Source organism: Rhinolophus sinicus, chromosome 16 (genome assembly GCF_057876585.1).
Source record: "Rhinolophus sinicus isolate RSI-liver-muscle chromosome 16, RSI-T2T, whole genome shotgun sequence".
Lineage (NCBI taxonomy): Eukaryota > Metazoa > Chordata > Mammalia > Chiroptera > Rhinolophidae > Rhinolophus > Rhinolophus sinicus.
This window is the reverse complement of record NC_142516.1, coordinates 93,880,978-93,896,020: the sequence shown is the minus strand read 5'-3', so window position 1 is coordinate 93,896,020 and position 15,043 is coordinate 93,880,978. Positions and strand designations below refer to the sequence as shown.

The 15,043-nt window shown below is 37.3% G+C and overlaps 1 protein-coding gene across 1 annotated transcript in view; it reads right to left on the bottom strand.

The window, feature by feature from the left end:
* Nucleotides 1–15,043, bottom strand: part of USP12 (ubiquitin specific peptidase 12) — a 79,661-nt gene that overhangs the window by 19,867 nt on the left and 44,751 nt on the right. The window contains exons 3-4 of the mRNA XM_019736579.3: nucleotides 12,398–12,611; nucleotides 4,838–5,067 (exon numbers count right to left, since the gene is read on the bottom strand). Of these exons, the coding sequence (XP_019592138.1) occupies nucleotides 4,838–5,067; nucleotides 12,398–12,611 (444 nt within the window). The remainder of the gene's footprint in view (nucleotides 1–4,837; nucleotides 5,068–12,397; nucleotides 12,612–15,043) is intronic.

The following is a 15,043-nucleotide window of genomic DNA, read 5'->3' as shown; positions in this document are numbered from 1 at the left end:
TTAGGTTGGTACTAATAATCATCTCCTAAATAAATGGCAGCTTAGGTTTTGAGAAAATAGCCTCAATTCACACCCTTACTTCTAGGGAGACGACCTGCGAATATACACTGCAGGCCACAGGAGGACCTGGTGAAGAACGGGGGACAGATCCCTATTGGTAGGGTTACTACAAATCAAATTAATAAATATTTGAACACTAACAAGGATGGCTGACAGAACTCTCGCCTTCAAAAACATTTAGTCCCCAATGCTCACACCCCCAGTCTACAAAGTAAACTCCATCAGCACAGCACCCCAAAGACCTCCACACAGGGTCCCAAATCTACCCTGCCAGCTTCACCTATTACTGCATTTCTCACCATGCTCATAAGCAAATCCAACTATTTTCTGTTTCATTGAAAGCTGACTTATAGACATCTTCTAACACAGACCAAATTTAATTACCCTAAACAATAAGCAACTGCCAAATTCTCTGATTTACACCTACTATTCCAATAGAAATACTGCTTCAATAATTGGGTAGCGTTTCCTAAAGCTTAGAATTCAGTTATGATAAAAAAAAGTTTTTTTATAAGACATATCAAAAAACTCGTGTTAAAATGACTGAAGCTGATTAGACTGAATAAAGATGAGTAGTGAGCCCAATTCCCAATATCAAACATTGACCAGTCAAAGCCATGACGGCAATTAACTGGCGGTTGCAGCAGTGAACAAAGCCCACACCAAAGATACCCTCCTTAACCTAACCCCAAACATCTTCACAGGCGGTTAGTATACTTAAGCTTACACCTCTCACTTGATCTGAAAGAGGCTCACCAATAAAAATTTATTTAGAAAAGAGAATTTTATTTATTTACTACTATTGTGTCCATTAGTTAAAATTACACTATTGACAATGACCGCTCTGCAAATACCAGGTAATAGTTAAAAAGATCAAGCCCTAATCAATAGTCAATAAATCATTCATTGTTGTGGGTTATGGTTTCTATTTAAAGACCCTACTTTTTTTGGGGGGAGGGGGGAATGAACCAAAAGGATCACCATTTGCTTTAAAAAAAAAACACCCAAGAACAATGCTATTTACATGAACACACACATAAAAAAGAAATACTTAAGTGTAAATCTAACAAAATATGTACAACATTGATATGAGGAAAACCACAAAACTCTAATAAAAGAAATAAAAGATGTAAATAAATATACAGTCCATGTTATGTGGATACAAAGACTCAATACTATCAAGATGTCAGTTCTTCCCAACTTAATCTATAGATTCAATTCAATCCCTATCAAAATCTCAGCACATTATTTTGTGGATAATAAATCAGTTTCTAAAGTTTACATGAGAGGCAAAAACCCAGAACACCCAACACAATATTAAAGAAGAACAAAGTCAAAGGACTGATACCCAACTTCAAGACTTACTATAAAACTATGGCAATCAAAACAGTGTGGTATTGGTGAAAGAACAGACAAATAGATCAATGGAATAGAACAGACAGCCTAGAAATACACCCACACAATTATAGTTATCTTTGACAAAGGAGCAAAGACAATTCAGTGAAGAAAGGAATCTTTTCAACAAACGGTGTTGGAACAACTGGACATTCACATAGGGAAAAAAGAAAAAGAATCTAGACATAGACCTTACACCTTTCAAAAAATTAACTCAAAATGAATTACAGTCCTAAATATAAAATGCAAACTATAAAACTCCAAGATGATTAACATAGGAGAAAATCTAGATGACCTTGGGTTTGGCGATGACTTTTTAGACACAACACCAAAAGTATTTAAAGAACACCAACAGCATTTCCATGAAGCAAAACTGGACTTTACTAAAATTAAATCTCAAAATGAAAACGTTAAAAACTTCTGATCTTTCAAAGACACTATTAAGAAAATGAGAAGTCAGACCACAGACTGGGAGGAAATATTTGCAAAAGACATGTCTAATAAAGGAGTAGTATCCAAAATATACAAAGAACTCTTAATAAAACTCAACAACAGGAAAACAACCTGTACAGACACCTCACCAAAGATACACAGATGGCAAATAAGCACATGAAAAGATGCTCCACATACATGTGACTGGGGAACTGCGAGTTAAAACAACGAAATATACTACACCCCTGACGGAATGGCGAAAATCCAAAACACTGACAAAAGCAAATGCTGACAAAGACATGGAGCAACAGGAACTTGCATTCATGGCTGGTGGGAATGCAAAGTGATACAGCCACTTTGGCGGGTTTCTTACAAAAATAAACATACTCTTACCATATGATCCAGCAATTGCTTTCTTGCGTATTTATTACCCAAAGGAGTTGAAAGGTTATGTTTACACAAAAACTTGCACATGGATGTTTATAGCAGCGTTATTCATAATTATCAAAATTTGGAAGCAACCTAGATGTCATTCAACAAGTCAATGGAAAAACTGTGGTGTATCCATACAATGGAATATAATTCAGTCACAAAAAAAAATGAGCTATCACACTATGAAAAGACATTAAATACCTTAAGTGCAAATTGCTAAGTGCAAGACACCAATCTGACAAGGCTGAGTATTCTATGACTCCACCTACATGACATTCTGGGAAAGGCAAAACTATGGAGACAGCAAAAAGGCCAGTCAGTGGTTGCCAGAGGGAGGGAGGGATGAGTACTTTTAGGACAGTTAACTACTCTGTATGCTATTATACATTTGTCAAAACAAATAGAACCATAGAACAGACAGCACCAAGAGTGAACCTTAATGTAAACTATGGATTTGTTAATAATATATCAATATTGGCTCATCAATTGCAACAAATGTACCCCACTAATGCAGTACATTAATAATAAGAGAAAGCAAAGGGGGGGGAGATGTTTGGGAACTTTCTGTGCATTCCACTCAATTTTTCTGATGTCCATTTATTAAGAAAAAAAGAAAGTAAGTAAAGACAGTTGCTTATTAGTCTCCGGCAGTGTAAGTTTGTCTGATTTAGTCAACCAAGTGGAGTGTTATTCTTCCAAACAGCCATAAAACATTTCTTTTGCTTTTCTTGCTTCTGGATTCTCTTTCCCAATGAACCATGGTACTTTCTTTCCTACGCTATTAAAAACTAGCAGTACAACCATCATAGTAAAGATTGGATCGGGCAAAAATCACCAATGGATGCTAAATGTTGGGGAGATTTTGATAAGGAACAAGATATTTGTGTAACCCTAGACTGTCTACTATTTACAAGGGCATAAAAAGCAATCATTATAAAGTGGTGAGAATGAACAACATCTTGAATGTAGATGAAAATTAGTATCAGCAGTAAGGGGGACGCGAATGCACGTGCCTAGATGTGACATCCTGAGGACACATTACCTATGAATTATTCCAGACTAAAATGCATAACCTGCATCTAATTAGAAGGAAACACAAGACAAACTAAATATGAGGAAAACTTGATTAAAATGGGTGTGGGGGGGACACTTTCTTTAAAAATGTAAATGTCACAAAAGACAAAAAGACTACAAAAATGTTCCAAATTAAAGAAGGCTAAAGAAAAAACTGTAAGTATATGCAATGCCCAACTCTAAAATGGATTCTGCACTGAAGGGGAGGAAATGCTACAAAGGACATTATTGGCTCAACTGGCAAAATTGGAAAACGGATGCTTAAGTAAGAGTCTGAGCTTTCATTCACGTGAGACATTAGGTAACAAGGTAAGACTGTAACCAGGAGCGCTGGTTTATCTGATCCTATGTGTAACCAATTTCCAAGCTTCTTCCCTATTTCCCTCATCTTTACAAAGTACAGTAGTCCCCCCTTATCCATGGTTTTCCTTTCCATGGTTTCAGTTACCCATAGTCAGTCACGGTCCAAAAACATTAAATGGAAAATTCCCAAAACAAACAATTCATAACTTTAAAATTGTGCACCATTCTGAGTAGTGTGATGAAATCTTGCTCTGTCCTGCTCAGGACGTGAAGCCTCCCTTTGTCCGGCGTTTCCACTGCATACACTCCCTGTCCCTCAGTCACTTAGTGGCCGTCTCAGTTATCGGCTCGGCTGTCACGGATCACAGTGCTTGTGTTCAAGGGACCCTTATTTTACTTAGTAAAGGGCCCGAGCACAGGAGTAGTGATGCTGGCAATCCAATAGAAGCCGTAAAGTGCTTCCTTTAAGTGAGAAGGTGAGTACAGTAGAATTAAGATATTTGAGAAACCACACTGATATAATTCTTATTACAGTATAGTTATAGTTGTTCTAGTTGATTATTAGTTGTTGTTAATCTCTTACTTTGCTTAATTTAGAAATTGAAGTTCATCATATGTCTGTACAGGAAAAAACATAGAATATATAGGGTTTGGTACTTACTATCTGAGGTTTCGGGCATCTACTGGGCACCAGGGACCGTATGCCCCACAGAGAAGGGAGGACACTGCATCCAGTAAGTGGGCATCTCCCCCCTTTGAGTATACACAGTATGCTTTAGTTTTTATTCTAACCATAAACAATAAACGTAATTGTAGGAAAGTAAAAACAAATTAATGTACCTCCCTGACCTATAAGTTTCTTAGGAGCTTAACTAAGACATACTTTCTAGAACAGGGCTCTATAGGCTCCTAGGTTGGAACAAAATCAAATAGGTCAAACTGCAGTAAGTATGTCTGTCACCTCAGGCAGTCACATCAGCATCATGAAAGTGTAGAGAGACTTTCAACAGACGAGTACATCTGTAACATTTATCCTACACCTAAGAATTACAACTTTCAAGTTTATCTCATACTTATCCTCAAAGAACTTTTACAATAATGAATTAAGTTTTTTACATACAAAATGTTATGATATACTTACAGTTTCACAAGTAAGACATCTGGTTTCATTAGTTAATGTTCCCTGAAAAATCTCATGAACCCAAGTTGGGTCTGGTGTGCTGTTGTTATTTTCACTGTCAATGTTACCATTAGGTAAACGGCCATTTTGTTTTTCCTGCTTTCTCTCTTCTTGTAAAATATCAGCAATTGTATTTAGTAGGTAATTTAAGAATTCATGGGCATCTTGCTGCATGTAGTTGTCAAAAAGCTCTAAAAATAAAAAGAGATTTCAGAATTAATAACTTCATTTAAAAACTTAATTAAAAAAAGAGTATCTCCTATTCCATCAGAACTAAGTACGAATGTTTGGCGGTGTTAGTAATATACAAGAAATAAATACCTTTCACATCTAAAAATTATAATACTAACTGATCAATGACGAATGGGCAAAACCTATCCTCATATACAATATATGTCTATATACTGTACTGGGAAGACAAGAAGCAATTACTTTTTATTAGCTCATCTAATCTATTATTCCACAAATATTACAACATGGCTACTTTTTAAGCAGAAGCTGGACAACCCCCTGTGAAACCAAATGCTTAAGAATCACACAGAAAGTCTGTCAAAATTACAAATGACGAGGCCACACAGCTCAGGGATTCTGATTTAGTAAGTCAGCGGTGAGGTCTGCAACCTTGGGCTTTTCAAAGCTCCTCCAGGGGACTGATGTGTAGTCAGGTCTAAGAAATAATACTATCAGAAATTATCTGCTGAATCCAGATAATCTCTAAAGCCCCCTCCAAATGTGAGATTAGGAAATAGCCCTGTAGTTATTATACAAATGAATAATTACATGGAAATACTGACAGTTGTTAACAGTAAGCATTGCATTCTGTGCTTGGCATTATAAACCCTAAAATTAAAGAACAAGGACTTCAGAGGCAGACTCTCATTGGTACTACCAACGCTTTGCTACTGTTTTTTAACGTTATTTCACAAACAGGGAAATGGGATCAGAGGGGGTAAAGTGACATTGCCGGAAATGGCAGAGCCAGGACCCAGACCAGGCGGTCTGACTCCACCAAGCAGGCAGGCACTGTGGCCGGCACACGCCACCACCTACGGCGCGGGTGCTTCACAAAGCACCGAGAAGTTTCCTAGTTAGGAAATTCCTCCATTGGATCTCGATGCACATTTAATAAATTCCAGAAAGATTACAGTTTACATTTTTTAAGTGAAAGAATACAAATTTGGAAGAAAATTTATGGAAAGTCTAAGATGAAAGGAATAAAAAATGACATTTCAGAACAGCTACACATAGATATGACTGCATAAAATTAAGTTCTATGCATTAGAAATCATTTAAAAGTTAAAAAAAAAAAACCAGTGAAACCTAAAAATTATTAACATTTTCAACATATAAAGAGCTTATACAAAAGAAAAGTCAAAGTGGGCAAAGGACTTGAAATCAACAATTTATAGAAACAAAATTCAAAGGATTTAAAAACATGAGAAAACGTTGAATCCCACAGTAATCAAAAGTCTTGATTTTCCTATCTGTAAAATGAAATACCATCTTCCTTTCACAAGGTTATTGTAAAATAAAAATGGAAACAAGTGAAAATATTTCTTCAGGAAGTATATTAAGAGAAAATAAAGCATGAGTTTAATTTAAGTTGGTATCAAAAAGACCTTTAACAAGTATCACATTTAAGGTGCAGCTGCTAGAGCAAGACTGTCTGGATTCGTATTATGGGTCTACCTCTAATCCTACACATCACAGGCAATTTACTTATTAAACTCTCTGTTAGATTGCAAATCAAACACAGTAATATCAAGAATGCAGTTGCAGCCATACTTGATTTCTCTGCTATAAATTTGTCCTGAGGGATTTGATTAGCCTTAAACAAACTCCCTATGTTATTTTTAAGAACAATAAAAGCCCCGAGTTGTATGAGTTACTGCTTGAGCTTCCATGGACTTAACACCTATCTGACCTTTAAGTCGGCATAACATGTGTCCACTGGTTCTGCCCATGAACCACAGTAACCCAAAAGCACTATGGCACCATGCCCACCCCCTGCTCACCACAGAAGTCACTGCACTACCCCCGACACGGAGACAGCCTGCACCTCTGCAAACATCCTGGCCACCCACTCCCTCTCTCTGAGACCCAGCCAAGTCGTGCCTGGAACCCTCCAATGGTTCCGCCACTGGATCAGCCCAGGCCAAGGCTGAGATAACAGATGCAGTCACCTGTAACCTTGCCTCTCAATCTCCACCCCTGACATCCTACCCCACCCCTCAAGCCCAGTCTCCTGGCCTCTACTCCTCTCGCTCGGTCACTGAACCTCCTCTCTCCTCATCCTGGGGACTTTCTTCTTGCCTCACCCTTTCTGTTTTCCTTCTAGGAACCGCCTCTGTTCAAAACTGCCTTATCTCTTCAACCTTTGCCATTTCCTAGCTCCCTCCTGCCACTTCTAAACCATTACACTTCCATTCACATATAAAAACTTGCCCTCAATCAAAACTGCTCTGAAGATCTGGCCATGCTACCCTTCAGCCTCCTATCTTTGCAGTCACCCGCCATCCTACCCCACTCACCCACTCGTAGTTCCTCTGTCCACCCCAACTCCTGCAGCTTCCTTATGTAAACATGAACCCCTTAAAAATCAAGAGCTTTCCTCTGTCACTCATTTTTCCACCGCAGGTCACATATCTGGAACCACCCACCTCAAGAGGTCCATTAAGACAAGGACGGGAAGGAAGTCATGGCAGAGCTGATTAGGGGGTTCAAGAAAAGTGGGAACCAAAGAAAAGTCACAGAGAATCTAAAAAGAAGGATTATGGAAGCGGACCAGTAAAAGATGTTTATAAACACTGCCTAGCTAAGGTGGGAGATGACTAATTCACTATGCTGGATATTTCTCTACCTACATGAGGGCTCAATGCCACAGTCTAAAGTGTCTCATTTTACCTTGGTAAAATCATATTTTAGCATAGATGTGTGTTTTTCAAAATAATTACTTTTTTTATGTAAAGCAAAACTGTGCAAATGTTTTCGTTTCTTAAAAACTTGAATCATCTTTTTTTGGATGTTCTCTTAATAGAGAACAATGACTTCATATTCACAGAAATACCTCAACTGACTTGAAAGTACCAGAAATGAGATGCAAAGGAAACCAGAAAATACTCTAAGTATTTTGTTGAAATATTTAAAATAATATATAGTGTATTTTCTATAAATATAGTACCATGTTTCCTGGAAAATAAGACCTAGCCGGACAATCAGCTCTACTGCATCTTTTGGAGCAAAAATTAATATAATTATTAATTTTGGGGTGCGTTTGAGTTGTGTTGTACTGTATTATATTATACCCGGTCTTACTGGGTCTTATATTAATTGTTGCTCCAAAAGACACACTAGAGCTGACTGTCCGGCTAGGTCTTATTTTCGGGGAAACATGGTATACTGAATGTGCCAGAATCTTGCACTGCCAGAGAACAGCCACTACAGCTTTAAAAACAGCAACCAGGACTGCATAAACACCAAAACTACATAAACTAAATGGCCTTAGGACAATCCCTGTAAACTGTATTATATTTAGTTTTTAAAATCTTTGTTTTCTTATGGTTTGCTTTCTCCGCTATAAGTAGCATTATGGAAAAGGTGGACTTCAAACTTGCTTTGGAAAATTAAATAAAGAAATAGAGAAAGAGAGAAAGAGAGAAAGAGAGAAAGAGAGAGAGAAAGAGAGAAAGAAAGAAAGAAAGAAAGAAAGAAAGAAAGAAAGAAAGAAAGAAAGAAAGAAAGAAAGAAAGAAATTCACTCATTCAACAAATATTTAGTAAGCACCTACTATGTGCCAGGAACTGGATTATGTGCTGGAAATACAATGGTGAGCAAAAACAAATGGGTTCCCTCCATCATGGAACCAACAGTCTAATGGGAGAGACAGACAATTTCATTGTTAAATAAATGTATATGAAATGTAGAAACTATTATAGTCCTGACATAGATGCAACATTAATGCAAAAAAATATGAAAACCAAATCACTGTGTAAAAATAGGTTATATTTTCTTCATAATTTGGAAACAGCTATAGCTTTCAGGACACACAATATCTCTCAGGGCTCTTCTGGAGGAAAAAGACTGAAATAAATATGGGAAATTACTCAAATCTGTTTAATAAATATTATTTGTGAACAACTAACATTTCCTCACTTGAGGAAGAGCAACACCTACATATATATTTATATTTACATTTATTTCTCTCCACTGCCCCTGAAACACTGCTATGTACATACAGGCTCCTTCAGAACAAGGACCCTTTCTATGTCATTCACGGCTGTTTCCCCGCACTCAGAACAGTGCCTGCCACACAGTAGATGGACTTGACATATTTTGAATGAATGAACAAACAAACTAACAAACAGGAAAATAGAGGTTGAAACAGCGAAGATCACATGAAAAGAGTAAATATGGCCCAAAACAACAATTTGAATTATGTATCACCCATTGCTAAGATTCCAGGAGTTGGAGCACAGAGCTCGGAGGCCAGCTGATCTGATGCTCCAGCCCACCTTCAATGATCCCAAGCTCTGCAGCTGAGTGAACTCTAGCTAACATAAGTAGATCACCAAGCAACCTGTGCACTTCTTCCAAAGGAACAGAGAGCCTAGAGGAAGTTAGTCATTGTAAGCACATGACTTCATTTCTTCTTACCTAGATCGCTGCAACAGTCTCGTGGCTGGCCTCCCTGCTTCTATTCTCGCTGCCCATCCTACCCACCCATGGCCCGCCACCCAGCAGCCAACGGGGTCTTTCCTTACTGCAGATCAGAACACCTCACCGGCCTATCCGCTCACAGCCCTGCAATGGCTTCCGAGAGCTTTCACAATAAAATCCAAGCTCCAAACCCTGCCTTTCTCCTTTTTATCTTCCTCGGACTCCTCTCGCCACACTAACTTTCTTGCTGCCTTCAAACACTCAGGGCAACTGCAATTTCTGCTCCCTTCTTCTCTAGCCACCTTTTCCTGATTTACTTTTCATCATAGCTATGACACATTATATTACATAATTGTTTGTTTGTTTTCCTCCCTAGAATGTCAGCTCCCTGAAGGCAGAGGCTTTGTCTTATTTCTATACCCCTATTTCTGCACAGTGCCTGGCACACAGGAGGAACTAAATATACACTAATTAACTCATTCAAACATTCAGCTAGTGGCCCACCATCCCAGGTAACATGTATGGAGCATGTGATCACTGCATGTAGGGGCACTTTACCACAGCCCTCTTACACTGTGACTGGTAACACAAGTTAAAAATTGAAGAACAATAACTCATTACTGAAATTAAAATAGATTCTTTCCAAGGGATACCAAAGTGATTAGTTATATAAAGCAACAGTAGTTAAAAATATGGAGCTGATATCTACTAAGAATATAAAACATGAAGATTTTAACATAACATGGAAGGAAAATGATTTAAGAACAGTCCAACAGCGCAAGTTAGTGAAATACTGCAACGGGCAAAATATTTTCCAGAGATTTAAAAGAAACCAACAAACAAAATTTCAGGAGAGTTATGCAATAGATAACCTCATAAATCCTCCTTGATTTGTATGCTTTTCTAATTATTGGGGAGAAATTCAAAAGCCAAAAATGTATTTCAAAACATACTCAAAATGCCAACAACATCAAAATAATTAAAATGCCTTTCTATTAAATACTGTTTCTGAAGTATAGAAAAATGAAACAAAACTTAGGCGAAGATGGATCTGGAACATTCATTCTGGACTCAGTTAATCAGTTTCACTCAACAAAATATTTGTCTATTATGCATCAGTTTGCTCTGCCTACACACACACACACACACACACACACAGAGAAAATACTAAACAATTAAAAATTATAAACACTGTTATTTATCCGTTTTTGACAAGCAAACATACAAAGTCATAGGTATTTAACCACACAGAACTTTCAAAACACAGTAACTTGAACTCTGTGTCCCAAGTGAGGGTCCATCTACATTTTAAAAACGTCACTGTCCATGGGTAGGGCTTGTACTGGAGCAGGCACGGGCCACGCCCCATTCGTATACTGAAATCCTAATCCCCGGCACGATACTATTTGGAAATGGGGCTTCTGGGAGGTCATTTGGTCTTGAGAGTTGAGATTAGAGCCTTTAGAAGGAGAGACACGAGAGCTTGCTTCTCTTTCTCTACCATGTGACAATACAGCAAGGTGACCAGTTAGTTGTCTGCAAACCAGGAAGAGAGGGCCCTCATCAGACATTGAATCTGCCGGCACCTTAATCCTGGACTCCCCAGCCTCTAGAACTGTGAGAAGTAACTGTTTTCTTGTTTAAGCCACCTAGAGTATTTTTGTTACAGCAGCTCAAACTAAGACAGAGCACATGCAATATATTACACAATAAGGTCAAGAAAAATGTACTATTAAATGAAAGGGAAAATAATGTGTGCTCTGTGTGAGTTTCACGTTTCTGATGTTGAACCTCTCTAAAATACTAACAAAATTTTTGGATGGCATGTTCAATTATCATGTGCATGAATTTTCTACCAGGACGAAACTCTTCAAGTTGTACCCTGATCCAGACAAAAGCCTGCGAAGACTGGACTCTCTCAGTCCACATTCTAACAGTTATATTTGGCTTTTTAAAAACAGAAGACACTCTACTGATCTGTAATCTAAGAAAGTAACCATGTTTAGCTTTCAGCAGGGAAACACAAAAGATAGGTAACAAATCAAACTAAAAATACCACTCAATTTTATTTCTACAATGATGGAAATGCCTAGAATCCTACATGCTATTTAAATCCCAGTTGAATTCTTTGAGGCAGCATACCACACTACATAGAACACTGGGCTTCAATGTCAGGGAGAAGTGTGGGACCCGGACAAGTTACCTTAATTTCGCTGAGGTTCAGTTCTCTCACGAAAAATAAAATAATGTCTAACTTATGGGCTTGCTGTAAAAAATTAAAAATACTTTAAGAGAGAAAAGCGAAGTAGGCTTTAATCAGTAACATTTTTAAAAGGGGTGGGGAAACTAAAACTACCTACCCTAAGGCAGAAAGTTTGATTTATTGTTCTGGCTCTTTCTTTTCCCTGGCATGTGACTCCTGGTAAGGCTTTTTAGCCTGTTTCTTTCATGGTTAAAATAGGAAAATAACATGCTCTCAACATCAGGTTATTGTAAGGCTCAAATGAGTTAAATACATAAAAACATTATGAAAACAACAAATGAACGATCATGAAAAAAACTTCATTCTGGATAGAACAGCTAAGCATGCAAAAAAAAGAAATTATGATTTCTCGTTTCCTCGCATGGAATTTGATTTTGTGTGACACATTTCAAACATCAACCACTGCTCATGTTAATTACTGTGTGACTACCTCCTCACTCAACTAGCCCTTCCTTCACGATGGGAACATCATCTTTGGTTTGGCGATGGCGAACCTATCACCAGGCATAAGGAAGACGCTCAGGCAATGCTTGCTGAACTGTAGTATGCTATATTTAACCTTCCTGATAGGTAAGCAATACATTAAAAAGCAGAAGGATTACCATTTTCTTTCCGTAATCTTGTTATGAACTTCTTGGGAGGTATTACTCCAACCTTTTTCTTCTGAGTGGCTATGCTATGGAACAGATCTGCTAAGCATGTAAGAAGGTTCTCCTTCTTCCTAGGTTGACTCTTGTATGCTAGAACTTTTTCCCGAAACGGACGACAAAAATAAAGTGCTTGAAGAACTGAATTGCAGTAGCAGGTATTCCCAAACTAGAATAGAAAAAAAAAAAAAATTGGGGGTTAAATTTAGGGCAACACATTTTCAAAACAGAATTTCCATGTGTATAGTTGAGAAAACAGAAAGAAAAGACAGGGAATTTATGATCGTCATAATTGAATGGTACATGCGAGTAGAAATAATTATTCTGACTGCAAATTAGCTATTTTAACATTAAATGGATGCTCTAGGAATCTGTTTCAAGTTAAAATTGAAGGAAAACATATGCAATAAATTTGGCCTTTCTGAAAACTGATTTAAAGAACTATACAGTTTGATAGCAAGATTAGTTAAGGTTTCAGATGCTGGATAATTTTTTTCTTTTTAAATTCCCCTCGTTATTACAGTATTGGTTGTATACTAAGCATTTTATATATTGTACGTTTAAAAATATAACTCAAAAATTCTTTAAAAAAAAACACAAAAGTGAGGTTATCTACCAGGTTCTTCAGTGCCATCCAAAAAGAAACAAAAAACAAGGAAAAACAAGATCCTCTGAAATGTTAGATTAAAAATCACCAATGTGACAGCCTAACAACCACTAAAATGCTAGGTCAGTTATTCTTGCTCATCAAAGAGACATGAACTTGAGCTCCAGAGTTATAACCTAAACTATGGACCCTTCTCTTCCTGGCCACGTGATCTGGAGCACGTCACCACACCTCAGTGAACTCCAATTTCCTCCTCTTTAATAATGGGGAATCATAGTCCTGCCCTACAGAGAAAATGAGACATAGTTGACAAATATTTATTGCCTTCCTTTTCCCTTCCCACTAATAGACACTGGCTCCCGAAGTCAGCTGATAAAACACCCAAAAGTGAATGAACGAGGATTTGGGGAGTACTCCGTCTGCAAAAAAGGAATGAGGCCAATTCTCATAGTAGTGCTCGGGGTGACATCACACGTATGTTAACTTAAAAGGCGAGGCAAAGAAGAGTGTTTCAGAACAGACAATTTCAAATGTATGTCCACAGACGCATACGTTTCCTTATATTTAAAAACTAAGGGGGATAAATGAAAAGCTAATCAAAATATTTATAGAAAAAGATGGAAGAGTGGAGAGAAATGAAAGTGAGATTCCTGTGAATGTACGTTGTTATAAAAAGTTTGTACCCAATTTTTAAAAACTAAAGATAAAAAGAAATTCCTAAAATTGAAAACAAATAGAAATAAATGAAACCTAAACGTAAATCCAGTTGGTGGTAAAACTACAAACACAAAAGAATTACTTCAAGCGACTTTGAAACACAGAATTCTCACTATACATGCCTACTGAAATACAGTCTAAGAATAAAAAGGACAACAACAAAAAATCTTAAACAGCATTTTGGTATTGTTATTTTGAAACTAGTACAGATATAGTATAGGACAAGCAAGCAAGGAATTATGTTAATATCCTAAGAAATCAATTTTTTTAATGTAAAGGAAAAAAGACAATAATACAAACTGAAGAGTAAAAGCCCTGTAAACTTAAATTAGAATAAGAAATATCAGCATAAACTTAGGCCTTTTTGTAAATGTATGTGTGTGTGTTCAAGTTCTGTCTACAGAAAAGGTCTAGCAGCAAATAAGCTTCCCAGGCACCGACTGTGCCCTCTAAAAACCTTTTTCCCACAGAGGAACTAGACACCTTGCAGACAGGCTATACGAGGTCTGGGACAGGAAATGTGCAATGTACAAGGTTAGCCTTGAGTATCTTTTAGTGGGGATACAAAGCCAACTTTCATCGAAAAGAATTACTACAATGAATAAAAAGCACATCAGCTACATAAAAAGCTATGAATTAATAATAACATTAAAAAAACACCTTCATTAGTCTCCAGTGGAGGTTATAAACTATTATAAAAGGAAAGCAAGTTCTATCTTGCCTTTCTTATGAGAACCTTATTTCATGGGACACCAAACAGCTGATGAAGGAGTTCCTGTTTACAGAGTAACTCCAGCTAATAAATTCAGAGGAAATGGTTGTAAATATTGGATTGGGCACAAATTATCAATGGATGTTAAAAGTTGATAAGGAACGTTACAGTGGAGGGCTCAGCCCTGAACCCCCAATGCATTCCAGCATCATTAAAATTGAACCACCACACTTTTATATCTCATGATGTCACGCACCAAGAAATACACAGCACTTCCTGTGAAGTATTCTTGTCTGAAAAAACAAAACAAAACCACTAAGCTTTTCTCAAGTGTCTAGATCTAATTACCAATTTACAAGATATTCAGGAAACAGAGGAATAAATTAAACAATACCACAAAAAGGGGTGGGCAGGAGGCCCAGGATGTATGACCAAGAACTGATTTCATAAAGAAAGATGCTTTAAAGGCTTTCCAGAGAAATGCTGAAAGAAGTACACTGTAATGATGCATTAATATTATTGACCATAAATATACAACTATGGATATACTTCAATAAAGCCTATC